This window comes from Dinoponera quadriceps, unplaced genomic scaffold, assembly GCF_001313825.1.
Source record: "Dinoponera quadriceps isolate SergipeBrazil2010 unplaced genomic scaffold, ASM131382v1 scaffold589, whole genome shotgun sequence".
Lineage (NCBI taxonomy): Eukaryota > Metazoa > Arthropoda > Insecta > Hymenoptera > Formicidae > Dinoponera > Dinoponera quadriceps.
In genome coordinates this window covers 1,266,697-1,293,072 of record NW_014554985.1, presented here as the reverse complement: position 1 = coordinate 1,293,072, position 26,376 = coordinate 1,266,697, and the positions used below count along the sequence as shown (strand labels likewise).

At 38.2% G+C, this 26,376-nt stretch overlaps 4 protein-coding genes across 11 annotated transcripts in view; 3 read left to right on the top strand and 1 right to left on the bottom strand.

The window, feature by feature from the left end:
- Window positions 1-24,628, top strand: part of LOC106742753 (protein TRC8 homolog) — a 31,024-nt gene extending 6,396 nt beyond the window's left edge. For 5 of the 6 annotated variants that reach the window (XM_014615993.1, XM_014615990.1, XM_014615992.1 and 2 more), the window contains one exon: window positions 24,556-24,628. The gene's annotated coding sequence lies outside the window, so the exon portion shown is untranslated. Of the gene's footprint in view, window positions 1-523; window positions 882-24,555 lie in introns of those variants that run through there. The other variant, XM_014615989.1, reaches the window with a different exon arrangement.
- LOC106742701 (cilia- and flagella-associated protein 61-like) lies at window positions 7,092-10,116 on the top strand. Its single transcript, XM_014615898.1, has 5 exons — window positions 7,092-7,196; window positions 7,327-7,511; window positions 8,436-8,596; window positions 8,680-8,806; window positions 9,369-10,116. Exons 1-5 carry the CDS (start codon window positions 7,092-7,094, stop codon window positions 9,745-9,747), a joined length of 957 nt encoding a protein of 318 aa, XP_014471384.1. The 3' UTR covers window positions 9,748-10,116.
- On the top strand, window positions 10,331-19,353 carry LOC106742752 (cilia- and flagella-associated protein 61-like). Of its 3 annotated transcripts, none has more exons than XM_014615985.1 (14): window positions 10,331-11,707; window positions 12,256-12,617; window positions 12,725-12,984; window positions 13,720-13,899; window positions 14,432-14,554; window positions 15,025-15,149; window positions 15,234-15,385; window positions 15,477-15,687; window positions 15,779-15,948; window positions 16,857-17,063; window positions 17,605-17,709; window positions 18,326-18,622; window positions 18,898-18,963; window positions 19,066-19,353. In XM_014615985.1, exons 2-14 carry the CDS (start codon window positions 12,264-12,266, stop codon window positions 19,252-19,254), a joined length of 2,439 nt encoding a protein of 812 aa, XP_014471471.1. In that variant the 5' UTR covers window positions 10,331-11,707; window positions 12,256-12,263; the 3' UTR covers window positions 19,255-19,353. The 3 variants fall into 3 exon arrangements, with proteins under 3 accessions (XP_014471471.1, XP_014471472.1, XP_014471473.1); XM_014615986.1 differs by having other exon boundaries at window positions 10,331-12,617; window positions 18,326-18,403; window positions 18,506-18,622; XM_014615987.1 differs by lacking the exon at window positions 14,432-14,554 and having other exon boundaries at window positions 10,331-12,617.
- Window positions 20,195-22,405, bottom strand: LOC106742755. The gene has a single exon (XM_014615994.1). The coding sequence runs from the start codon at window positions 21,710-21,712 to the stop codon at window positions 20,462-20,464; it is 1,251 nt and encodes a 416-aa protein (XP_014471480.1). The 5' UTR covers window positions 21,713-22,405; the 3' UTR covers window positions 20,195-20,461.
- Window positions 24,629-26,376: the final 1,748 nt, after the last annotated feature.

The window sequence follows — 26,376 nt, the reverse complement described above, 5'->3', positions numbered from 1 at the left end:
ACATATATATACACACATTTATTTCGACATTTTTCTCCATTAAAATAATGAATGTATACATTCGAACGGTGGTTATAGAAATGCGAAAATTTGCGATCAATTTTTATAATATATTAATTTAATAATAATAATTTACAATAATATGTGAATAATTTAAATGTTCTTGTTTTCGCAAAGGATTCTTTCCAACTATGCTTAGCTTTATTATCTTATATATAATTTTATTTTATAGCTTGAAACTAAAAATTTCGTTAAAGAATATCAACCTCTGTCTTTTTTGCACTTTTAACAATATACAGAAAGTATATGCACAGATTTTATAAGTAAAAAGTGATTTAGTCTACAAATTCATTTTTTATTCATTGCCGTTTTGTATCCAGTTTAATTAGTTTATTGAGAAGTTATATAAATCTATAACGAGGAGTTTACAGAGTCCAATGAATAAATATTACATTTTTTAAAATTTGATGAATTCTTCCCTTATCCCATCAATACAATTTTTAACTTTGAATGATCCAATTAGATCAAGAAGATACGAAGAAATCAGTCCTTTTTCATCTAAAAATTAGCTCTCTCGAGTAGCAGATGCGGAAGAACATCCAGATAACATAAAGGTGAATAAAAGTTCATAAAGAATTAATTTTAAAGAATACCTAAAAAATTAGAGAGAGAAACGAATATTGAAGAATTTTTGAAGAATTAACTATAATCGAATTCGTCTTGAAATATTTCTCAAAAGTTTATTATAACGAACTTCGCGACTAGTATTTCGAATACTCTTGAGGAATTATGAGTACTTTGTTTGTTACAGTTACTTTCTGTGCATTCAACAGATGCTCGCGTTATTTTCAATGTTTTGTATATATGTAGTATCATAATTGGAATTTCATGAATAAATAATATCTCAATATAATAAAAAGAAAAGTGAAGCTCTATTGACATTTTATTAAATTATGAATATGTTCGAACTTCATATATCATTAGGTATGTAAATAACTTAGTGCCTTTATTATCAAACATCAAAATTTATTTAACAATGGAAGGTGTATAATTTTAATTATCCAAATAATTTCCGTTATTGTCAATGATTCTACGCTGTCTAACTCCGACTTTTGCCAGCTGTCGAATTCCATCGCGATTAAAATTTGACGATTTTGAATCGATAAAATCTTCGATGGATCTTCAAATTTACCCGTGACAGACTGTTACCTTGTATTAGTACAACGTCGCTTTGCATACAAAATGTACTTCGCGCATGGGGAATTACGCGTGGTACCTTCGCGCGATTAAAGTAACTCGAGCGACGATGAAACTACCGGGTCAAGGCCGGATTATCACGCAGACCTATTAGCCACGTGTACAGGCCTAGATTTATTAAGAAATCGCGATACGCGCGCAGTACAGGTATATATATATATATATATATAGGTATGTATGTATGTATATATGCGTGTATGCATGTATGTATGCATGTATGTATGTATATATGCATATATATATATATATATATAAGATATAAGATATATTCATAGAATATTAGTAGCCCGTTCTGCGATAAAGCTGACCTCATAAAAAGACTGTTCTAAAACCAACGGCATCGAATTAATTTACACACCTAATATTTTTTCTACAAATTGCTGCTTTATAACCTGAAAATAATCGTATATATTTATTTCTTTTTTCATTTTATATGTGCTTCAAGCTCCTTCGAGATTCTTGAAGCTTGAGACTCAAGCTTCAAGCTTCTTCGAGCTTCTTAGGCCTCGCGAGTGCGCGAGTATGCGGTGTCTGTTGTGTACATCCTCTTTCAGGACGTAACATTTATGTAATTAAAAATTGAATGCATTTTATTATAATTCTTTCTTCTATATATGTGCGACAATTCACACCGATGCTAATGCAGATACGCAATTCATGCGTCTTGCCATATCGCGAGATGTTGTTGGCAATTCCTCAAAACGGTCAGATCTACACACACGTGACACGCTCTTGCTTGCCCCCCACTTGCACTATGTGTTTTACATTACGCAGTGTTTAGCTCGGTCCAAGAAAGTCTCTCAGTCGCGTGCGTGCTATCGTCGGGCGCGGATCATCCACGTTCTCCGTCCTCTCCGATCAACTTCAAGCTGCAGCAGCGAAACGACACGAGTAAGCAAGCTTTCTTTCCGCGGGATTTCCCGCTAGGCCGAGCGTCCTTCGATCGCGTCAGATCGAACGGTTCCTAGCCATACAGTTCAGATTTGTCTCATTTGCCACGAGATTTCTATTCGCCTCGCGAATCTCTCGCAAATCTCGCTTGACGAGTGAGCGAAGAGTTAACAGCTTTAGTCGAAAAACAAAATATTAAGCCTCATTCGGTAGTGATATTTAAAGAGAGAAGGTCCGTATTTTAAAAAATACGTTCGATATAGAGCGCGAGCTTTCGCGCTATCGGTTTACCCGGGGGAAACAAGATCATATATGAATATATGACCATGTATAGTCATATATGTTCACAACGAGAAAATACTGTTGTTTACAAATTATATGTATATACAATCGAATTAAATGCTTATGGTGCTACTTGCGCTTCTGACAGCACATGATATCCACGTTTAATTAAATAACATATTATTTGTTTCCGTATAGACATACATGGTCATATATGGGCAAAATTCATATCTGATTTTACAAAATTATATATAATCATATATAATCATTTTTTCCGGGGTATTTATCATCTTGACCGAATATGGCGATAATTATGATGTGATCGATCGGATCAACGTTACCGCAAAAATCTGAAAATGTCGACGTTTAATCGAGAATTCCCAGTGAATCTCCGAATTCAAACGAAGTGCATCGCACAAACGATAGTTCGGAAAAAAAAAAATCGTTAAGTTCGAGAGGCAGAGTTTAAGGCGACTTCAGCCGAAAGTTGTAGAATCGTCGCAAAAGATTGAAACTTCTGTTTCTGCGATTTGAGAAGTACACTATGATATCGCGTAGAGAGAAGTTTTCGCGTTTTCAAACGCCATTCGTCCTCTGTCTGTCGGTGAAAGATAGAAGCACGCAACGCCGCTTCGCACGCGAGAATCACCGTATCGACGAGGCTGGGGAGAATGGGACAGCCGCGGAGACGGCCTTTCTTACCGGTGGGCATGCGAGAAAGGCCTTTTTTCATAGCGCACGCAGCGAGAGCGGCGAATGCAACAGTTTGCAAATGCAAGCACACGCTATCAGCGTTCACGCGAGAACGCGAGCTGATTCGCGTAGCGGTTTTCGCGCCGCTAATTGCAACTCGGTAGATCGTACTCGCGCGCGCCGACTGAGTCGCGCTCGAACGGGACATGAACGAGAGTCGCTAAACTTCGTCAAAGATGAATTTATAAAAATCAAAAGAAAATCATTTAATTTTGAAACTCCCGATCCCTCGCAGCAGTCGTCTTGTCTGATGACGTCAGAAGCGAGAAACGTGTATCCAAAATTCCTGTGAAATACGTTGAAATAAAACGATATTCTGGAAAAAAAAATGATTATATGTGATTATACATAATTATATAAAATCATATATGAATTTTGCCGATATACGTGGTCACATATATGATTATATAATTGTTATTTAATTGAATGTCGATATCGTGTGCTGTCAGAAGCACAAGTAGACGGAAACGTTGACTTCGAATTGTATTTGCAAATAATTCCTAAACAACAGTATTTTTTCGTTGTGGATATATATAATGATATATATGGGCAAATTTCATGTATGATCTTTAATTTCCCGAGCACTTACCAAACGAAACTCGTTCCAAGTGAAAATACTTTTTTAATTCAACCAAATCCTTTCCTCCGTACGTTTCATTCGCCGCATTAACGAATAACGGTTTGCGTCTTCTGTTAACTTAAATCCATTAGACGAATTGCGTCGCGATTGGCACGCAACTTGTATTTCAACGGAAGCACGGAAAGTTGCGCTCCTGCGCGTTTATTATTAATAAGAGCGTCCTCGTCGTTATCACGCTGCAAAGCTAACGCGCCAATTTCTTCCGCGGCAAAGTAGTCTCACGGCCTGTAATCAGTCGGTGGATCTTTGTCGGGCTAATTAGAAGCGAGGGACGAAAGGGTTCCTAGTTGAGCGGTAGTTCGCGCAGAGGTGGCAGATCTTCATTCTCGTGACTTTCTCGTTAATGAAACCGACTCACCTGGCGGTTGCGTTGTCGCACGCGGAGAGAAGTTCACGGCGCGTCAACGGCGTGGGGATTTTCTCCGGTGAGAACTGATCTCGGATAAAATATGTCAATTCGATTCGACTCGATTTGATTTTAATCTCGCGACCGGTCACAGATCGATATATTGGTGGATTATATTTGAAGATTCAGAATGACTCATTAAGTTCTAATCAAGAGTAATTTCCCGGCAAACTCTAATTCATTTAATGGACGACTTAAAATTGTCCTCAGTCAAGAAAATTTTACAGTGAAGTGGTAAAAGTTCATGTAACTAAATAAAAAAAATTCTATTATTTAACAGAAAGAACGTTATTATTTGAAATAATATCTTTTAACCAAATAAAATATTACTTGGTTACAATAAAATATGTAAAACGAAACAAATAATTTCTTTATAAGAAAATCGTCTTTCGTACTAAATTTTTTTATTTAAGATAAAGATACATATTCGGTGAAAAGTCTAACAATCATGCTTATCAATCGAAACGTTTTTTTGGAGCACGCCAATGATGAGATTTGTATTTGGATGCGATAAAATGTATTAAATTCGAAGAAATCTTTTTCTCAGTGCACGTATCGTGATGCCATGTGATTGCATGACGAAAGTCATTATTTTAATACTCGGAAATGCCACGAGTCTCAAAGAGGTAGTCTGGCAACCGACACGATTCGGTAACTTCCTCGGTAGTCGACGGGAAAAGCCGGGGAGAAAAGGACGCGTCTCTGAGACGCTTGTTATTTTCGTGGAACACCGTGAATTCTCTGTGAACCAGTTGAGATTAAGGCTGATGGCAAAGAACTAGACACAGGTGCTCACACCTGTCGCAATCGTGTACAGTCCCTGTCCATATTATTAGACGCTCCTTAATTTTTTACATTTCATTTACTTCCGAGGATCAGCTTTATAATACGGCTCATCTATCGATCGAATTATGTTAAGGAACCGCTTATTCCACAAAAGGTATTTCTTATGACGTTATTTCACTTGGCGTTATTACAATCGACCTTGAACAAGTATGAACCCGCGTTAGTTGCATTGTTGATAATAACGAGAACAGAGGTGAGTTTTGAGTGTGTGTGTGTCAATTAAAATTTAGTTTTATTTTTTACTTTAATTTAACTTTAAATTCTTTGCTTGCTGAGAGAAAAATAAATTTTTGTGTGAAAAATATTAACATCGCTTAAAAAAATAATGGGTAAAACGAGTGATTTGACAGCTGAGAAGATTGCAGAGGTAAAAACGCTGATCGGCACCGAAATTTATTCCAATCGAGTAAACATAAAATTAGTAGCTTTTCTTCTCCTCCTAACCTGTATTCTATTAAAAAATCATAGTGCGTCTAATAATGCGGCCAAGGACTGTACGTGAAGCAAAGGCAAGAGAAAAATGTAGATACCTAAGTCGTCATCACAACTTATTGCCTTGCGTCCACGATTACGACAGACGTATAAGCGCTTAATCTAAGTTAATCTAAACGTTAAAGTGCAAAGTTTAATTCTCTGCCATCAGCTTACTTCGATCCCTGCGTCGTAATCTCGTTTACGTAATCCCGCGATGCGTCGTCGATGCAGCGCGCGCTTTGCGCATCGCAAACGAGGATGCGAGGTACGCTAATTCGATTAAAGTGTCGCCGCGCGAAGCATAAACGCGTGTGAAAATCAAGCGGCAGGAGGACGTGGAGCAGGAGTGCGTCCCGAAGAAACGGTACCGGGCGGTACTCAAGCAGCTTCGACTCGGCTCTGCTTGGAAAAGGAGGATCTCGTGTCGGGGTGCAACGTACCGTGACGGTCGTCCGTCATTGCCGATTTCCGCGTGTCGCCGCGAATGTAATACCGTACGAAGTGGTGTAAACAGTTCCCGCAAGGAGCTTGCGCCATGAAAGTTTTCATCGCGATAAGAGAAGAGAGAGAGGGAGAGAGAACAGCGTTTATTATTCTACGGCGAGCTCTCTAAGGACAAGCAAGATACATAGTAGAGTCGAAAAGAAATAACAATACATTCTGATTTTAAATTACATAAACAAAAATAATTATGCGAAAGCGGAAAGAAAATAAAAAATGAGAATGAAAGATCCACTTTTGAGAGAGTGGGTTAAAAAAGAACTTTAAGTCGTATATGCTTAAGGAAAAGATCGAGCTATAAATTGATTAATTCTAAACTCTCAAGACTAAACTAAATCTAAATCCGAACTAAGTCTATATCTAAATCCAAGTTGAACTGTCAGATCGACCCATCAATTCAAGTTGAATTCAGATAATAATAATAAGAATAAAATATCAATAACAAAGAGAGAGAGGAAAATAATCCGCGAACGCTCGTTCATCTTTCCTCTTCATCGCTTGCGATCTTTTCGGGGCGGAACATTTGCATTTCCGAGTGGCGAATTTGTTGGCGTTGTGAATGCCACCTAACACAGAAGCCTGTTGTCAGGTGAAAAGGGCCCCAGGGTCGCAGGAGCGAGAAAACGAAGTAATTACTTCACCTTTCCGTTTAGATCCGTCCGAGGACTTTTGTCATTACCTTTTTTGCCGGGCATTAAAGTCGCTCGCCACGTCGGTCGTCCATACAGTCCGTCTGGTTTTTTCCCACGGTCAGTCGCACAGCCGTTAATCCCGATCGATCGTTTCCTCGCGCAAAATCCGTTTCCCTCGCCCAGCCGCTCACCCCGATCATATCGATTAGCCGGGTTCTCGCATACGCGTAATCACGCTGGGCGACCGTGCGTACTGCATGCGCGAGAACAGATGAAAGTATCGAGATCTGCGAGTTGCCTGCTCGATCAAGCAAAAATGAAAATCGGAAGCTGGGGGGGAGGGCTGGGAACGCGCTGGCCTTCGCGCGAGTTCTTCAAGGCGGCAACAACGTTTGCACGATCACCCGAAATGGACGCTCCGGGTGGATACGGTTGGGGCGGCATCGAGGAGAGATCAGGATTCCTCGGGATCTCGGGTCATCGTCGCGCCGAGCACCGAGATCTACCACGTTTAGTACGCTTGACATGCCCGGCCACTCTCGAGATCTTCGGACACGTCCAGCTGGATAGACTCTAGTACTTACCCAGCGCGACATCCTCAGCCCCGACTACCTTTTATTTTATTCTATCGATGCAACGTGTAAATTCACTTCCTCCGTGCTCCTCGATGTTTACCGTTACGTAAAATTCGCAGCGAGACTTCCTGCCTCTCGGTGGTCCAGTGTAACGAGGCAAACGACATCGTTTCTGGGATATTCCTTTGTAATTACCCCAACGTTCCATCTGTACCGTCAGACGATTGGTTGACTTGGTTAAAGACGATTTACAGGTGAGCCTTTACGGTTCATTGCTCGATCGTATGTAATGATATATCGATTTTTGATCCTTGTCTTTTGCAAATATTGACCAAACTGTCGGTTCGTTTGATAACGCAACATAAATAATTAAAAGTTGTTTCAGCAATGTCTAAAGGAATCTTATTTCGTTTAGAAATCTTAGATGTCTTAAGGTTCGTATCAATAATAGCTGTTTCACGTGAGAAACTCTCGAAATTTTCGGACTAAAATTTTGATCAAAAAGTGGAATGACAGTCGAGTCACTCGGATTCGAGGGATTTTTCATCTCGTATAGAATAAATTCTCCATTCTCATCGTCGAGCGAATATTTCCGCCCGAAATTGAAGAGCGAATCTGATGTGTTCCACTGTCAGTATTTTTATTATCGCTTTGAGTGAAAATACTGGCATTTTTCACATGTTCTGCGTGAAATTTCACTCTGAGAAATTTGGAGAGTACACACACGGAAAATGTTTTGTTGAATTTATCTGACAATGAACAAATTAAACATGTTTTTCTGAAAGAAAACAGAATCCTATACTGTAAAAACCGAATTTGATTTACAGGAACAGGAAAAATTCTCTCTTTTCTTTTTCAACTAAAACGCATTTGGCTTGTTCATTCAACCGAGTAAATTCAATTAAACTTTTTCTACCGTACAGATTTAAATTCAGATGGTGTGATTTCTCGAGTCGCGATTGCAAATATAACTTGACACATATCGTATAATTCAACTCAGGAAAGTTCAAATCTACCAGCAAATTCGAATCCGAATATCTCACTTGTGACAAGTCTCTAATAATCACTGTTGATACGGGCTTGAGGCGTACTTTAGATATTTATGCTGTCCGGAAAGGACCAGCTGAAGAAATCGCTGCGACAAGTCGATTTATCGAAGTAACATGATTCCCGAAAAGGATACGCTCCGTAACAGGAAGGAACACGCTGTTCGTACACTGGCTGGTGTGGGACAAGAGTTACTCGGGTCACTTCCTCAAGGACCTTCTGACCGCCCTCTTCGATATCACCAGCTATTGCCAGCACGTGATCCTCGTGATACCTCCTCGGGTTACGCCAGGTGACCTCTCCTATCGTTCTTCCCGCGAATGGCGCGCCACGAGATGAGGCAGCTCGCTAGAAGAGTCTCGTATAATTTTCCAGCGGACGTGTTCAAACGAGAGATGACCAAGATCCCGGCTAAGTGCGCCCGACATGCCAAGGAGGCGCAATATTTGTACCTGAGCGACCGCAGTCGGCTCCTTCCAAAGTTAAAGATACGGAAAATTGTGTGAGAATCAGATCGAATTTCCGCCTCGAGCCTTAATCGCCAGTCGATTCGGCAGTCCTTCAACCTTTACTTCTCGCACACGGAAGAAATGATTCCCTCAGTGTGACTGAACTTTCCGTTGGGACCAGACCAAAGCTCGGTTTCGCGGGAACAGAAAGATTCCTATAGGAAGTTTCGGTTAATTAATAAAACAGCTCTCAGCTGTCTCTACGGGTTTTGAGGGAAGCGGGAAGGCTTGAACTTGTGAGAAGCCGATGAAATTTTACTTGTTGCTACGGATATCTACAGGAATTAATTGAATGCGAAATCCTTTTCTGAGCTATTTTTACTGTGTGTTAACGGTAAAATTATATTTAACATTAAAAAATATTTACATACAGAACTGCTGGAAACCAAATGTTCTCAGTCGTGGTGATAGAAACATTTTCTTCCTATTGACTCTTCATCTCTTGTCACTGAGTTTTCATCCGGTACCCGTTCGGCCGGAGGAACTGATTTTTTTTTGCACAAAACCTGCGTGGATTTTGTACAACGCTTTTATTGGAGATAATAACGGATGCAGAGAAGAGGATAACGACGATGTGGTGCCGATTATCGACGGCGAGACGACGCGGCTGAAAGAACTCTACGGGGAGTACTACATCAGCGAGATGATTCGTTACCCGGACGGCTGTCGGCAGCTGATTATCGGCGAGGACGTCGACGGCTCGGCAGCGGGCGTGATGTGCCTCAGCTCCACGATCGATATCGATCTGCTGAATGAGAACTTCGAGTTAACGGCGTACCACGGTTTCCGGAAAGCTCGCGAGGATGACGAAGAACCGACCTACGTTGCCGAGTCCAACGAACTTCCGCAAGCCGTATTTTCTCAAATGTCGCGCGAGCGATCCCCACTGAGAGAAAAATATCTGGTATTTGCAATTATAATCATCATAGGCTGATATTTATAGGCTGGCCTTCGTAGATTTTATGTTTAACAACGGATATTTAGACGGATTTTGTATTTAAGGCCGTCTTAAATTCATCTTCAGGTGTTCCGTAGCTAATGAAGTGTGTCGTACAGAATCTGCCTGCACAGCACACTTTATCTGAGGAGCGTCCCGTAGATATTATTTTGGGATATCGCGATAACCGAACAGGATAAAGGTCGACAATGGCAACGATTTAGATATATATTATGATTCGCAAATAGCATCTTCTTATGTTATCGATTTCTTCAAATGATAGCGATGTTCTTGGATCGGTATCTTGGTGTAACAGTAACGTCATTAACTTAATTTTTAGTAACGTTACTGAATTTTAAAGTTAACTTTTGCAGCAATGTTATGTTATGTTATCATTAAAGTTATTGAAAATTACATTACTATTAACGTTAATAAAAATTAAGTAACCTTATTAAAAATTAAATATCGTTACGCATGCATTGTCTTCTTTTCGGTCTTCTCTATTAAAATTTTGAAAAATTAAGTAACATTATTATTAAACGTCGCTTAGAAATTAAGTAATTTTATTTAAAATTAAATACCGTCACACACACACACACCCCCACACATATACACAACCTCTTTATCTCTCTCTCTCTCTCGAAATTTTCGGACTAAAATTTTGATCAAAAAGTGGAATGACAGTCGAGTCACTCGGATTCGAGGGATTTTTCATCTCGTATAGAATAAATTCTCCATTCTCATCGTCGAGCGAATATTTCCGCCCGAAATTGAAGAGCGAATCTGATGTGTTCCACTGTCAGTATTTTTATTATCGCTTTGAGTGAAAATACTGGCATTTTTCACATGTTCTGCGTGAAATTTCACGCAGAACATTTTCTTAATGTTACCAAAAATTAAATTAACAGCAACGTTATCCCCGAGGCAGACATTGCGCGACATACGAACGGACACCTCTGACTTCGCGAAATCGGTCGACGCGGGAATTACGACGCGATCTTCCGAATCGGGAGAGCTTCGTAACCACTCGGACCAAATTGTGAAACCGAGTGTATCATCGCCGGAGGATTCCAGATCCGCTGGTAATTCACCGTCGACTTCGAGCGACGTACAATTCCAGTGGAAGATGCGAAGAACGAACGTTCTCACCGAGCCGATACACGAGTTACCCCGTGAGTCACCGTAGATTCTTCCCGCTACTTTTTCTCATGTAATTTCCTTTTAATCAAATCACTCGTGAGAAGAGTGCGTGGGTCGAAGTGAGGGATCACGCGTAATGAGGGGGTTGTCGCGACACGACACGACGTTTTACGTAACGCGAGACACGCTCTCCCGCAAGGAAAGAGAAACGCCCCACCCGCCGTCGAGGGCAACAAGACGATGGGACTCCACCACGACCTCCTTCCGCATCCGGCGTGTCACGGTGAGAAAAACGCCTTCGTCCTGGAGATCCTCGCTATGCGCCGAGGAATGAGACTTCATTGGTCGTTCGACTTACTCGAGGCCGCTTTCGACTGCTTCCCGGATCTCGATTACTGCGTGATCCTTCTTCCTCCTACCCGACCACCCTACCAGTTTCTTCAACATTTCGTGGTACTTGTCAGGGTTGTCGCTTCGATCGATGCCGCGAAGCGGCGAGACAAAGCGAGTAAAGGAGAGATCCGGTACTCATGTCACTCTTAAAATGAATGTCGCGCGTTCAGTACGTGCCGTTAAGATGCGACAGGGATTTCCCGATGATACTGTACGTCCTGCACCGAGCGGTTCTCCTCGGGAAGATCGAGTGTCGTCGCGCCGAAGTGCGAGATCGAGATACCGTACGACGACTTTTGGCCGCTACGCCAACGAAACACGAGACCCTGGCTGACTTTGACCTCGCGACGGATCCCCTGCAATTCGAGCTGGACTGCCTTATCTTCGAATGCAACGACGCGATGCTCGGACTCGCCATATTGCGGTTACTATAAACTCACATACTGCTTCGAAACTATCATGCAATACTTTAACGTTCCCGTTTCTTCGTTGCAGCCATCTTGGCTTAATGTTCACGTTAACAGCGAGAAAAAGTATATCTTACAGAAGAATATTTCCATAAAATGATACTTGCGATCGACTAAACACACTTGTAAAACATTTGGAAAACTTTACTTTGTGTATTGGTAGAAAATTATAGCTACTTTCAATGTCAACTATTATTGTACAATAGTATAACTTTTATTGCATAACTATTTACAATTATAACTTTTATTGTAGTAGCATACAGATATGTTTGTCATTCGACTCCCAGAAATTTTAGAATACCAGATTGCCCTCTCCTCCCTCACGTGAAATACACAGAATGTTAGAGGCAAATCCATAGGAAACACTGCTCCAATTTGAAGCCAAATAGTACATTCTTAAAATTTAGTTCGCTAAAAGATCGCTTCATCATTAACGTATAACATGAGAAATGCAGATGCCTCCATATTTTTATATTTAGGATGTTCGGTTCTGATTATGCTCCAGAATACACGATGAAAGTATTGCACGATAGTTTCGAGACATCCTGTGCATACGGACATATCTCGGTCAGTGAAAATGAAATTTCGCTGGAAAGTCGGCAACAGTACTCATCACTTTGTCTCATCACACACCACATACACACCCATAGTGCAGAAAAACAAGTGGACTTCGTTAAAAGCCGTTACCATGTGGAAGATTACGTATCTATGCAAAGCATTCATCAAGATGATTACGGACGCCTCTTGCACTTCGTTCTTACGCCTATTTTCTTCGTTTATCGTCGCTTCTTTTTCTGCGAGATCGCGCGTTTGAGTGGATTAACGGTAATTTTCTATCGACTTCATCACGAAGATGAGAGCGCATTGGTAAGTTGCACGATGGTAAAGTCGCGCGATCCGCGTGAGAAGCGTTTTCTGCCTTGAACGGGAAGGCGTTGAATTTTGCACCCTTTAATACGGCGCATCATTCGCAGACACGGAAACGACCCTTGGCATCTTGTCTGGACGACATGATTCCTGTTAATCCTCGTAAACAAGCTGGATACAGATTCCCAGATATTTCAGGAAAGATCGAAGAAAATCGCGAGAATGACGCAAAAGACGACGATATGTTTTCTCTGTTCATGATGTCACCGCGATTGGCGATGATGCCTTCTGCGAATATCGACCTGAGAATCATCGTCGTCGGGGCATCGGATTGCGGTATCGCTTTCGCGGAGTATCTCGTTTTACGGTAAATTCATCAACTATAATCTTCCCGATAGGCGAATTGTGAAAATGTTTTACAATAATAGTATCATGAATTGACGAAAAATTTTGCAGTGATTGCGCGCTAAAATGATTCGCCACAGATAAATCCAATTGGGGATATTTTTGGGGGATATCATATTTTGGAATATAATTATTTCATCGTTTAAGAGCAAAATCACAACCTACAATATTTTTTATAATATAACGCAGTAATGAGATTTTATATTTGCAACATTTGCGGACAAAATATGTCAATTTAAATTATTAAATTGGTTAAATGTTCACTAATTAAAATAAAAAGGAGAGTTTCATGTGAATAGCGCGAAAATATGTAAATAAACTTTGTACTGTATTTATTTATTTTTTTTACGTACCCATATATTTTGAAACCGCTTGTTTCCTTTTTAAAGCTTTGACGTACTAAATGTATAATATATATTTCATATTGCAATATTTCTAAATTATAATTTAGAAATAATTGTACAATTTTGCAAGTATACATACAGGATGTCTCAGACCAACAGCGACAAATTTCGTGAAGGTATCGAACGGATTGAGATAAACAAAAAAGTCTTCCGTTACTTTGCAAATAAATTCAAACGAACGATATCGCTATAAACGCGATACACGGCCGAGACCGTGAAAATTTCTGTCTTTTCTCTTTCTCTTTCTCTCTCAGTCGTTGATAAGGCTGACACGAATGTGAAATTGACTGTAGATCGACGTACCGTTATACGAATCTCACGTTGATATCGCCTCACGGACTGCCATATGATAACAAATGCACAGGAACGTCGCTGCTTCCGTTCCGTGGTAAATTCTGCCCAGAATACCGTCATTGCGTAGCCGTGAGGGCTTGGATCAATATCGTTTACGGGACTATGACAACGATCAACAGGTAGCGATCTTCAGTGAACAATACCTATATCTGTGAATGAATATTTTTATTTCCTTCGCGAGTAACTACTGAGAATTGACTCGAAATACATACGGAAAAATACAACTCCATTATTGTATCATCGTTAACCCTTTCGGTACATTTGACGAGTGAGACTCGTCATCTGCTTACTTGGGCATAAAATGTATTACTTTTACATATTAATCCATATAGCGACAAATTAAATCCGTTCCATGGGCATAAAAATCTTAAAATAATTCAGTACTCAAAGGGTTAATCCAATTCCGTCGCTTGGAGACTGTACGAGAACTCGGTTGCAGAAACAGAAAAATTCCTGTGGAAAGTTTCTACTCAGTCAATTGCTCTAATTATCTCAACCGAGTTTTGATTTAATATAATATTTGGACCAATGTTTTCAGTCATGATAAGAAAGATACTGTTTTTCATTACTAAGTTTTCGTCTGGTCTCAATTCAATTATCAAACGAACTGAGATTTTCTCCAATGCGTGTAATCGAGTTTTCTCGCGTCAGGAAAGAGAAATACGTGACCGTGAAGAATCAAGGAAACCTCGCATACGATTATTTGGTTTTAACTTGTGGCCTGCAATACCAACGGCCGACATTGCGAGAGGACACGAAAGCGCGGGAGCGAGGGTAAAACTGAAAAGATATCGCGTGTTATAGAAATTATTGTATCATCGAAACTATGGTGGTATAAAAAGAATATACTGAAAGAAAGATTTGGTAATATATAACAAAATTTGATAACTGTTATTGAATAATTTGGTGAAAGATTGCGGGCCAAACGTTCGGCAGTGGTTACGTTTTGTTTAGTTGATTCAACTCGGAATAAAAGTCGTTCATATTACAGGCTAACTAAATACTTGGTAATTAATACCAAATTTCATAACAGTTATCAAATATTCTGTCGAAATCTCTAACTAAATGCAATTAGTAAGCATTGTCAGTCTTTTCTCAGTGTAAAGATCATAGATATCATAGCGAGATAAGATATCGCTTTATGATATAAAGGAATAGCACAATAACGTTTGAACGAGAAAAGCAACAGAAGCGACTCTGCTTTTTTTCACAAAACATGCTGTATATCGTAATTATTCTCGAAGGGAAGAAGTAACTGCGGAAAGTCTGACGGAATTACCATGGAATTGCCTGACCATAAACGACGATACAGAAGCGTTTATTTGCTTAAGAAAGATTCGGTGGTTAACGGAGGACTTTAAAAAGGAACGTAGGTATAGCGTGAGTAATGATATACCGTTAACAGATTGATACTTGATGATGCTTTTTATTTACGGTGCAATTCAAATCACAGGAGCGATATTGTTTTATGGTCACAATATTGACTGCTACTGTGCCTTTCGTGGTTTGCTTGAGTTCGGTGTGAATTTCTCGTGGATCACGTTGATCGAGCCGAGCTTGAACCCCGACGAGACGCGCGACGATGTTTTCTGCTGCGACCGCGAGGTACGATACAAACATCGTGAATACCTAAACGACCTATTGTAGGACTTACGGCTATTGTAGACGATTTAAAGAGACAATACGCGCTTGTAAGGTGGACGAAGCGGTGACCAATGCCGTGTTGCGGAGCGGAGTCCGAGTACTGTCCGGATGGTGTCTGGTCAATTGGATTTTGACGCAAGACGCGGACGGACAGACTATGATCGAAAGTGTTGTGATCGAAAAGGAAGGCGAGACGAAAACGTTAGTCTGCGACGTCCTTCTGAACTTTCACGAGAAGACCGTCAACTTAGACGCGTTCTTAGGTGAGCACGCGACTCGCGCACTTGCTGTCGCTCGTGATTCCATTCGCAAAAATATCCTTTCTGCGTCTCATACGGAGCTCACATTTTTCAGCCTTCTGCCGTGCCGGTCTCATTTTCGACGGCTCGCTGATTATAGACCCGGAGTGTCGTACGAACGATCCGTTTATTTTCGCCGCTGGTACTTTGACGAAATACTCGAGGAAATTTCACGCCGAGTCCTCGCAGCACATGTATCTCAGTAGCGCGGAAGTCGGCGAGAGAGTCGGTGAAACCAAACTTGTGCTTTAAAAACGCGGTTTTAATCCTCTGCGGTTTCACGTCGAATCCTTGCCTCGACCTTGCGTCTTATTTTGGCCGATTCTGTGAATCTGCTTTTTAATCTCTCATTATATCATAATCATTAATACTTTATCATCATTATTAAATCTAATTTAATATTCATAGCTCAAATTGACCTTCAAGCAAAAAATCGAGATCCCATAGTGATTTAATCTTAAATTATTACATATATAAATATAGAATTGTTATTTTAAAACATGCACAATTTTTTACTTCTTATGCAGAATGAATCTATTGTCTTTTGTTATATTTTAAATTATCTGTTTCGAAAATAACAATTGTAAAATTTTTTTTTCAAATTTATCTTTGCAAATTCGTAAAATTATACATTACAAACTATAATATCTGTAAATTCTCTCTCTCTCTCTCTCTCTCTCTTTCTTTCTCCCTCTTTTTCTCTCTCTCTCTCTCTTTGTGTGTGTATGTGTGTAGACAAATATATTTATAAATATTTAAATAAGGGCATATCAGAAAACTTAATAGATTTCCCAGTGTGTCAAATAAAGCAGCAAAAAAATGTGCCAAAGGATTGATAATTAATCATCAATAATTAAATCGTTAATTCATCATTCACCATTATTGGCTTTTAATAATTCATAATATGCTTAACATCAATATATTACTGTAAATATATGTTGCATTAGTTAAATATTGAAATATTGGAAACAAATGCAAACCACACACGATATTACCGCGTAGTAAATGAATACTTGAATGAAATTGAGGTTGAAAAGGGAAAAATCCAATTAGGACCGCAAGGGATTAAAATCCTCACAACTGTTCTTGCTCGAAAGACTTGTGTTTCTTTCCGGTCTGCTGTTCACCGATAGCTCGCCGAAATATTACGGAGAGTGATCGGCATTCAACAAAGCGACGAGGAAATCTCTGCGCTGTCGGTGAAAGAAAAAACGTGTTTAACACCTCCGGTATTTCGCGCACCCGTCGTAGTCGCCTGCATTCTGCCGGGAGATTATCATTATTTGCACGTACACAAATCCGGAAGGGAAACTTCATACGGGACAGCGATTAAGCCTACCGTGAGTTTAAACGATCGATCGAATTAAAAATTATTAAACGGAAGGCCAACAAGAACCTGCTGAAATTATATATTTCGAATAATTTGTATAATTGAATCTTTTGTTCCTATATTGCACAATTATACTCATGTAGGCCCTTATTGACCTTTTCTTTATTTACTTTTGATTGGACATCAATAGAGCCTTAAAATAATTGGTCTGTGACTATACCATTAGAAAGATAATAGTTAATACAACATGTGAATAGAACTACTAATTTCTATTTCAATTATCTTAGCTTCGGTATGGTCAATTTTTTTTCTAATTTTACGTGTGCGTGTGTGTAGATCATGTTTCGATTAATACGTTGTTAAAATTTGAAAAGAAATTCCTAAGGAAAGATTTATGAACCAACTATCTTAAATTATTGATTTTCTCAGTCAATTCGCACAGGAATACTCTTTTATATATACTCGTTTGCAACATGAACGACAAATATCAAAATATATTAAAAAATTCAGTATCACCAGCATAAAATCTTCCGTCGTTTCTTGATATACAGGGTGAAGCGTTTGTGACCGGTTCTTGCACATCCCAAATTGGATATTTTCACATTCGATTGAATTCCTATGACTCAGTAGATATCATAACATGTTTCAGCAAAAAGGTAGCCACTTTGTTAATTTATTTGTTATAAAATAGTCCCTTGTTAAAAATTTATTAAAAGAACGAATATAATTATATTTACACAAGAAAAGGACACACTTTCGATGATCTTTGCATTCGTTGACAAAGTTATGTCTCTAAGTAACCCTCGAAAACTTGTAATCAGCCGTCATTATTTACAAAAAAGTCATTAACAAAAGTAATATATACATGTAAAACGGATGTTAGATTGAATAATTCGAGTTTAATCAAGTATCGAATCTACATTATTTTCGAGTTCAGATAATTACCTTTAAGATTAATTTTTAACTGCTGTTTTTATCGAAAAAATATTTATCTTCGGCATTTATCTCTATATTTACTTCTATATTCACACAAAGTGAGAAACCAGTCGGCCGATACTTTCCGTGCAAAACGAGGCCTGTAATTGTTATTTTAATATAAACGAGGCATGTAATGTTATTTTAATAGAAAATTTAAAGTGGACTCCCTTGGACGTACGGAAAACGTAAAAACTGACGATTCATTTTTTATTGTGTATATTTAGTTTTTCGCGTTTTATCGCAATACTTGCTATTTCGACACGACTTTGTTTCTAATCGATAATTATTTTCCAGACATTTGAAGTGCAAGATATGATCGCTTTGTACGGAAAGCACGAGAGTATGTTGAACGAATTGAAGTTCCGTTTTAAAGTAAGCACTTTAATTGTTGAAACGATACGAAAGGAAACGTTATCGCATTTGTCACTCATACGTAACGAATTTCTAATTCACGATTTATTCTCACGCGATCAGAGCTCGTCTATTTCGGATTTTTACGCATATTTTCGCGAGCCGTGGGCCACGGCGATTTACCACGACCGATTCGAATGTCTACGCGTCGAAAATCGGGCCGCTTTGCTATCGCGCATGGTAAGATATTCATTCGGATACTCCATATCAATACTTACACAATCCATAATTATGCCCATTTTTTACGCCTATTTTTATTGTGATTTTTCTTCGTTTGGTTTTCTTGCACTTTGATCGTTTTCCATATAATATAATAAAACAGCAATGTACATCGTAAATGTACAAAGTAAAAGTTTTTAAACTTTATCTACGTTGGTAACTTCGCCGGTTGAATTAATTGTCAATTAGCTTAATCAGAATTTGGTGAAAGTCACCGTTACACTTTTTCGCTGCAGTACGATTGCAGCGATTCTTTGGTGGACGATTGCATGCGCGCTTTAGTCAAATCTAAGTGGCAAGAGGTAAGTGGCCCCTATAAACTTTCATTATCTAATATCCCGCGCACAGTTCCCACACATATTAGATCATTACCGCGAGTGAAAAGGCTCGATCTCTCTGCGTAGATACCGGAACAGGATCGACGTCACATCGAGTCCAGATATGCAGGCTCGATTTATCATCGAGAGCTCGAGGGCAATCTTATAAATTTTCTGGAATTTTATGAAAGTGATCTGCAGATGTATTGCACTCCGTACAAGCAGCGACAAATGTGTACGGACATCGAAGAGAATCCGTTATATTTCGAACAATAAAATATTATTATGAAATTTGTCGGAGAGATATGTTTTCCGCTTGACTTAAGGATGAAAATAAAATCGTATAAATATACTGCAGCGATAAAGTAAGAAAAAATTACCTGGGAAAAAATAATTATATATGATTATATATGATTATATATAATTATATAAAATCATATATGAATTTTACCCATATATGTGGTTACATATATGTTCATATGTGTTTATACGAAAAAAATGATATTATGTCATTTAATTAAATGTCGATATCATGTGCTGTCAGAAGCACAAATAGCCAGAAACACTTACTTCGATTGTACTTGCATATAATTTGTAAACACAGTATTTTTTCGTTGTGGACATATATGATTATATATGGTCATATATGATCTTTTTTCTCGGGTAAGTTTCAAAGTTACACAAATTTTGTCGCATAAGTCCCATAAGTCGAGTTAAATTGACAATCCGATGTGGGGATTTGAATAACAAAATTGAGTTGATGATAAAAGAGTCTGACGAAATTGGAGCTTAATTATACGTATGATGTAGATGTTGTTCCTACCATTAACTAGTTGATCTGACTGTGTAATAAGAGTAATTTTATCCCTAGCAAAATAAAAGTAATTCTGTCATAATAAGAATAATTTTATCTCTGATGAAATGTTAAGTAAATCAAAACAATAAATATACGACCAATAATGCATTGGTCATATATATTTATATATGTATAGTTGTATATATGTATGTATAGTTTGATTGACTTAACATTGGAATATTTTTACCATGTATCTTTTTTTCACAAACCTCTGCAGATGTTGTATATACATCCAAATAGTACATGCAAATTATATTAATAAATATATTGTACGTAGTCCAGGATAATTTAAATTGTTTTTTTCGAAAATCCATTGAGTTAGAAAGTATACTTTTAAACTGTTTCATCGTAATTTTCTCTCACTATTATGGATGTTTCTCATCGGATCGGTTTGTTTACTTTTGTATTATTACTAATGACAAATATCACGAAGAACTGCAATTAAATGTATTCTTTATTAAAACATAGTTATTCGTTCAAAGAAACAATATATTTTGTACATGTGCATAAATATGTATGTTATACATATTTTGTACATTTACAATAACATATAACGTAACGTTATCAAATATGATATTACATCATATACGAGAGCTTCAATGTGTACATAGTACAGAATGGCGTCCATCAATTATATAAACTTCGGTATATGATTAAATGACTATTACGAAAATATACATAATTAGTCTCGACGTCTCTCCACGGTCTGCGCGAGCCAAATTTATTGTTGTCATTGTACAAAGGGATCAGAGATGTACCTAGAACTTCTTGTATTCCGTTTATGTTCCGTTCGGCTTTAAGTTTCGATTTGGTAGTTAAGAGCAGGGGACAGTTCTGCTCTCGTAATTTTAAAATCGACTCTGACCACGCCTCCCCATTGCTAAGATCTGCTTCAAATCCTACAATCACATTTGGTTGCTTGTACGATTCGCTGGCCACATAACTGTGATACGACGTATGGTAAGATTCGAAGCTGAGCTTTTGACTGTACATGTGATTGCATCTGCTACAGAATTTCATGTTGTTACATTCATTCTGTAATTCAGATCCTATGAGTACAATCTTCAATCCGTTTATCTTGTATCGTAAAAGATGCAGGAAAATCTCCCAGGACAGCACATACTTCCTATCAACAAACTTTGCATCTATTATATGAATGACGTAGCAAGCATCTTCCGGTATGTTTAGAGAATCTATCAAATTCGTATCCTCCATTCCATAATACAATGTCAGAGGACCCGATGCGTAATCAGAGTAGAAGTACTCAGGAAAGTGCCAGTCGTCGAGCTCCCTACTGGTGTGCGTTCTTTGCACGTAGTGTTTGACAAACGTGTCCATGTTAATACAAGGTCTACCTTCATTGGGGAACTTGGTGAATTTCATCATCGACCCCATACCGTGGAAAAGATCGATATCTAGACTGAGACACAACAAGAGCTCCTTGCAAGAGTAACTGTGATAGCTGTTGAAGATTTCGGCGTGATCGACGCAATAGTTGGCGGAATGGCAGATCATGCAGGTGTAGAGATTCGTCTGCTGATGACAAATGAGACATGATTTCGCGAACCTGATCATCTGTACTTCGTGCGACATCAGTTCGCGCGACAGCTCCGTCTTGACCGAACGTAGAAATTCCTCCCTCAACTGGATCCAATCCTGCAGGTTCAAAGGGCAAGCGTCCCATTGCGACTCCTTCTTCAGAAGCTTTTTGATAGCCGCACAGATCTCCGTGTGAGAGGAGCGGTGCACCTCTCTGTGATCACCGCCGCAGTAAGAGACCATGTAGCACTGATCGCACATCACGAAACTGCCGTTATCCGTCGTTTTGCAAACGTGACAAATGTTCGGGTTGAAGAAATTATTGTAATCATCAGGCATCCTCGGTCCGAGAAATGTAAACCCCTTTGTGCCGATTGGTCTTGCTCAACTGGCGATAACTGATGCTTCATTTGTGATATCCATGTAGAAGCAACTTGTGGAACTCGGAACCATAGCGGAAATAATAAGGTTCCTCACACCATCATCACCACCACCACCGATGTGTTACTGCGGAAGATACCATGGAAGACTCAAACCCGCAGACTTCTATAAAAATGTCAGATTGCTGTCAGGTATATTCAGCCATAACATACACGAGTGAGTCTTGCCACCATATCTCGGAAAGGTTACGGGCTTCAGGGTTGCCAGGTTCTAAAAGTATCGATGCGCCTAGAGTTCTATGTGTTGAACTAAAACCATGCTGGAACGCTCATATATCCCCACCATGGTGGTGCAGCCACGGACATAATAGGGAGTTTCTGCGATACCGTATCTTTCAGACACGGTAAACGCTAAAGTGCGTTCAGACAATATTCACTGCCCAGTATTACAAATCTATAGTTTGTTCTATCTCACAATTTTTTGAAAAAAATAAAGGGAAATCAACGAAAAATTTAAGAATCGGAATAAGCACATCGAGTGTTTTATTATGACAATGTTTCTAGTAAACGAAGATATTAATTTAAAATACACTGTTTCATTGCCTTTTTTCGATGGAATAAGATATGCAAAGTTCGTAAAGAATAATTATTAAAAAAGATTGAAATTATATTAAATAATATTCATTTGATGAGAATGTAAAGTAAGATTAAATAGCGATCATGCAAAGTTACTAGTATTGATTCTCTATAAACGTGTAATATTCCTAGAATATTACATAAATATTATATGAATATAAAATATTAAAATATTTTTATAATATTCTAAGAATGTTACATAGTATTTTTTTTAATATTATAAGAATGTTCTATTGATGTTGTATGTCCATTTCACATAATATTCTTGGCATATTATTAAAATGTTCTTGGAATATTAAAAAAAAATAAAATAATAATCATGTAGAAAAATACATATAAATGAAAAAAATATATATATATAATTTTTTTGGTATAAAACGTATTTTTATATAAAATTATTTCGACTCTATTTATATAATAAAACAATTGGTATTGCAATACATTTGAAATAAAAAATTACAATTATGTATATTATATATATACATAGAGTTAAATATTTAAAAAATATATGATATTGCAATAACATTAAATAATATTATATTTTAAACATTATTAATATTATTTTAAATATTAATATTCCAGAAATATTGCTTAATATTAAATAATATTACGCGCTGATAAGATTAATTCCTTCATTTCACTAAAAAAAAATCTCGTCTTCGCGTTTTCGTTTTCGTTCGTCTTTCTTCTTCTACGCCCTTCCACCAATACCCATGCACGTGGTGCAGACTATATATCGTAGATTTCGTCAGAATTTTGGTCTATTTCGCAAGTGTGTCGTCACGCTCTTGAAACATATTCAAAATCCCGCGGACCCTGATGTTGGGTCAATGTCATGTTATTTTTACCGTTGGCTTACCTACCCACGATCGCGTGGCTGCCGCTAGAAAGCATTTGTATTTTTGTCGCGAAACTAAACGTACCTCCGATCTATGACAATCAACAACAGATAATTAAATTCGTTTTCTTACTAGAATTAACTTGCCGTCAGGCGCAATGCATACAATGACAACACAAACCGGAAGAATTAATTTTGTTAATCCGACTGAATTTTCCGTTGCCAGGGAGGACCACACGCAAACTCAGTTGTACCCAGTAAGCAAAAATTCATTGCCACGATGTTATCATAACGATATTTGATAACATGTAACGTTTTCAATTATATCGTATTTAATATTTTATAAAACGTCATATAATGAAACTTTGACCCTTATTTGGAGATTTCGATAATGTTGAGATGGAAGTGTCATAACGTTGCAAATAACGTTGCGCTAACGTTTTTCTGCCACTCCTATGTTTTTGAGATGATATTGATCAAACGATAAAATTTAAATGCGCTATGAATCAATGGTACCTATGAATACCGCTCTGGTTCCTATTCTTGAAATGGTTGCCTGTACGTATTTTCATTTCATCTAAGATAAATTTATCGAATGTTCATCCCATCTTCGTCTAGAAATCATCTAAGGCAAACACTGCCTATACATAAGTGTCGTTGCGCAGTTATTTTTCACGCTCATCTCGATTATGCGCCGTCATAGAAACGCGGTTTTACCGTAACAAGAACTGATTATGTAAGAGCGAGCCGATTTGGCCGCAAACACTTGTCTTATGACGAGACAGCGCGTTTATCGCTCCAAATGGGAATATAGGAGACTCATGTTCTCCGGCACATTGCGATGAATCACTGCTCTTTTTTCGCTATAATTACTACTATTATTATTATCGCCGTTTCTTTCGTTCAATATCATTCAAAACTGAACAAGAGAATTTTATAGACGGTGTCGTTTCATAGTACTGTCAAACGAACCGATTCCCAGATCCGTTTTTCTATCAACGGAGAACATTTCGATGTTTTCACATTTAATTATATATACAATGTTTACAATACAATGTTTACAAACAATGTTTATATATACAATCGAACATATTTTGAACGCTTGTCCAGAGAACACTAAGACGTCATCAAGCATCTAAACGACGTCTCTTAGACACACACGTTGTACGAGTAATATTATTCATTACAGTGTACTCCCGACATTATCACATTTTCTCTCTCTCTCTCTCTATATGTGTTCAAAGACTACCATCATTAAAAGAAAATAAACTTAACTAACTTTCTATTATATTACTCTCGTTGATTTTCAATGCGTTTGCTTTTCATAGAGGAAACATGCTGAGATCTTATCCAACGCGATACCCTACTCGGGAAGCTGGCACTCGAGTGATTCGCCTGACAGTGGATCAGGAAGCTGTTCTTCAAGAGCAGTTTAACAGATGGCCAAGAGCGCCCCATACCGCAGACGTTGTACTGCTCGCAGCTGAAACGGGTCTTTCCGAGGTGGACGTCGAGGTGAGAGCTAAGAAGATACATTCTAAGAATGTGCATGCAGACATGTGAGAAAGGAAGATCGGACACGGAACCGAGTAGAATTTCGCAATAATACGATAACGACGAGTTGACAAACGCGTTAAAAAGCGTCTTTGAATTTCAGGGATGGTACGCCATCAGACTGGCCCAGTGGCGGAAAGAGCAGGGTCTCGGCGGAAATCTGAGATTACATTAATCGTTGTTGCCGTTGGGAGACTCTCGATGCGGTCTTACTTCCGTACCTGAAACCTCCAGTTTGTACACGAGCACAAGCAGCAACTGGTCCGCGCGACGAATTTCTAGCTTTCAGTTTTTCACGAAATCGATTACTTAGAAATTGATTATCTTAGAGAAAGTTCGCACCTTCGTCAAATTGTGTAGTCGAGAGAGCTTGAATTTTATTGAGCTTGTAGTGACATAACATAATAGAAGATACTTTTTATCCGAACGCACAAAATAACTAAGTAACTAAGTAACTAGACAAACGTAAAAGTATGTAAGTTATTGTTTTTAAAATACACGCAACCAACTACGACTATTTCCCGCATAGGAAGATTTCGAATTCGCCACTGTTCTGAAATATGACGGAGTTCCGGAGAAGAAGTATGGAAGGTAATTCCGCGGGGAAGGATGTCTTTCGCGTATATTCGTATTCAGAGGACATTCAAGGTTCACCATACCAATGGCCAGTCTATGTACAGAAATGTTTTATTCTTAATTTATGCACAAATTGCAATCAATACAAATGTATCTGAAACAAGCAAGGTGGGGGATATCTCAGTTTTTTTTTTGCTGCCATAAGAATATTCAGATAAAATGGCAGCTGTTTTGGTAGGTGTCAATATATTGCATCAACCGCCGTGTGTTTTTGCAAAATTCATGAGACATGTCCGATTAGTTGTTGTCATATCCGGAAGAAGAGACAACTGTTTTAAATTGATAACTGATTCCTTAATAGCATTGATAATCAATTTAAAACAATTGATCATATCTATTTTTATAGCTTAGTATAGTAAAGCTAGTTTATTTGTTCAGACATCCACATTTCGACTAAGTAGTATTATAGTAATAAAGGTATGCGCTAAGTCTGCACTTTAGCTAGATATCATAAAACATGTATCATTCCTTCTCTGGCACATCATACATTGGTATTACTAAGTATACGTTTACTTTCTTTTTAAATCATGCGAAACAATGCAGAAACGAACTTGATATCAAATCCTAAAGTTTGATATAGTATGCTTAGACTGTAGTAAATAAAAAAAAAAAAAAAGAGAAAAGAGAGAAAAAAAGGGGGAAAAAAGAGGAAAGACTAAATTACGTGAGAAGTGTGTATTCGGAAATAAAAACCGACTCCTTGTGCACATCTGTGATCGTGTTCTTTTTATATCCGAATGTCGTTTTTGCAATCATCATGATATTATTAATCAACACTCAGCATTGAAACATAAAAATCTAGTGTTGTTAAATAACTCTACTAATAATTGTAAATCAAAAACTCAATTTTTTCTCAAGTAAATAGAAAGGAACATCATTGGGAACACCTTTGAACCAGAATTTCTCACAGCTGCCGCCTACCATTGTTATTGATTAACAACGGAAATCCATTTTCTTCG

Coding starts and splice junctions, on each gene's coding strand:
- LOC106742755 (XM_014615994.1), bottom strand. CDS start 21,712: ATGCCTGATGATTACAATAATTTCTTCAACCCGAACATTTGTCACGTT.
- LOC106742701 (XM_014615898.1), top strand. CDS start 7,092: ATGGACGCTCCGGGTGGATACGGTTGGGGCGGCATCGAGGAGAGATCA. Junction 7,197..7,326: donor ACCGAGATCTACCACGTTTA/GTACGCTTGACA, acceptor TGCAACGTGTAA/ATTCACTTCCTCCGTGCTCC. Junction 8,597..8,679: donor ACCTCCTCGGGTTACGCCAG/GTGACCTCTCCT, acceptor ATAATTTTCCAG/CGGACGTGTTCAAACGAGAG.
- LOC106742752 (XM_014615985.1), top strand. CDS start 12,264: ATGAAAGTATTGCACGATAGTTTCGAGACATCCTGTGCATACGGACAT. Junction 15,386..15,476: donor TTTTCTGCTGCGACCGCGAG/GTACGATACAAA, acceptor CGCGCTTGTAAG/GTGGACGAAGCGGTGACCAA. Junction 17,064..17,604: donor GGACAGCGATTAAGCCTACC/GTGAGTTTAAAC, acceptor CTTGATATACAG/GGTGAAGCGTTTGTGACCGG.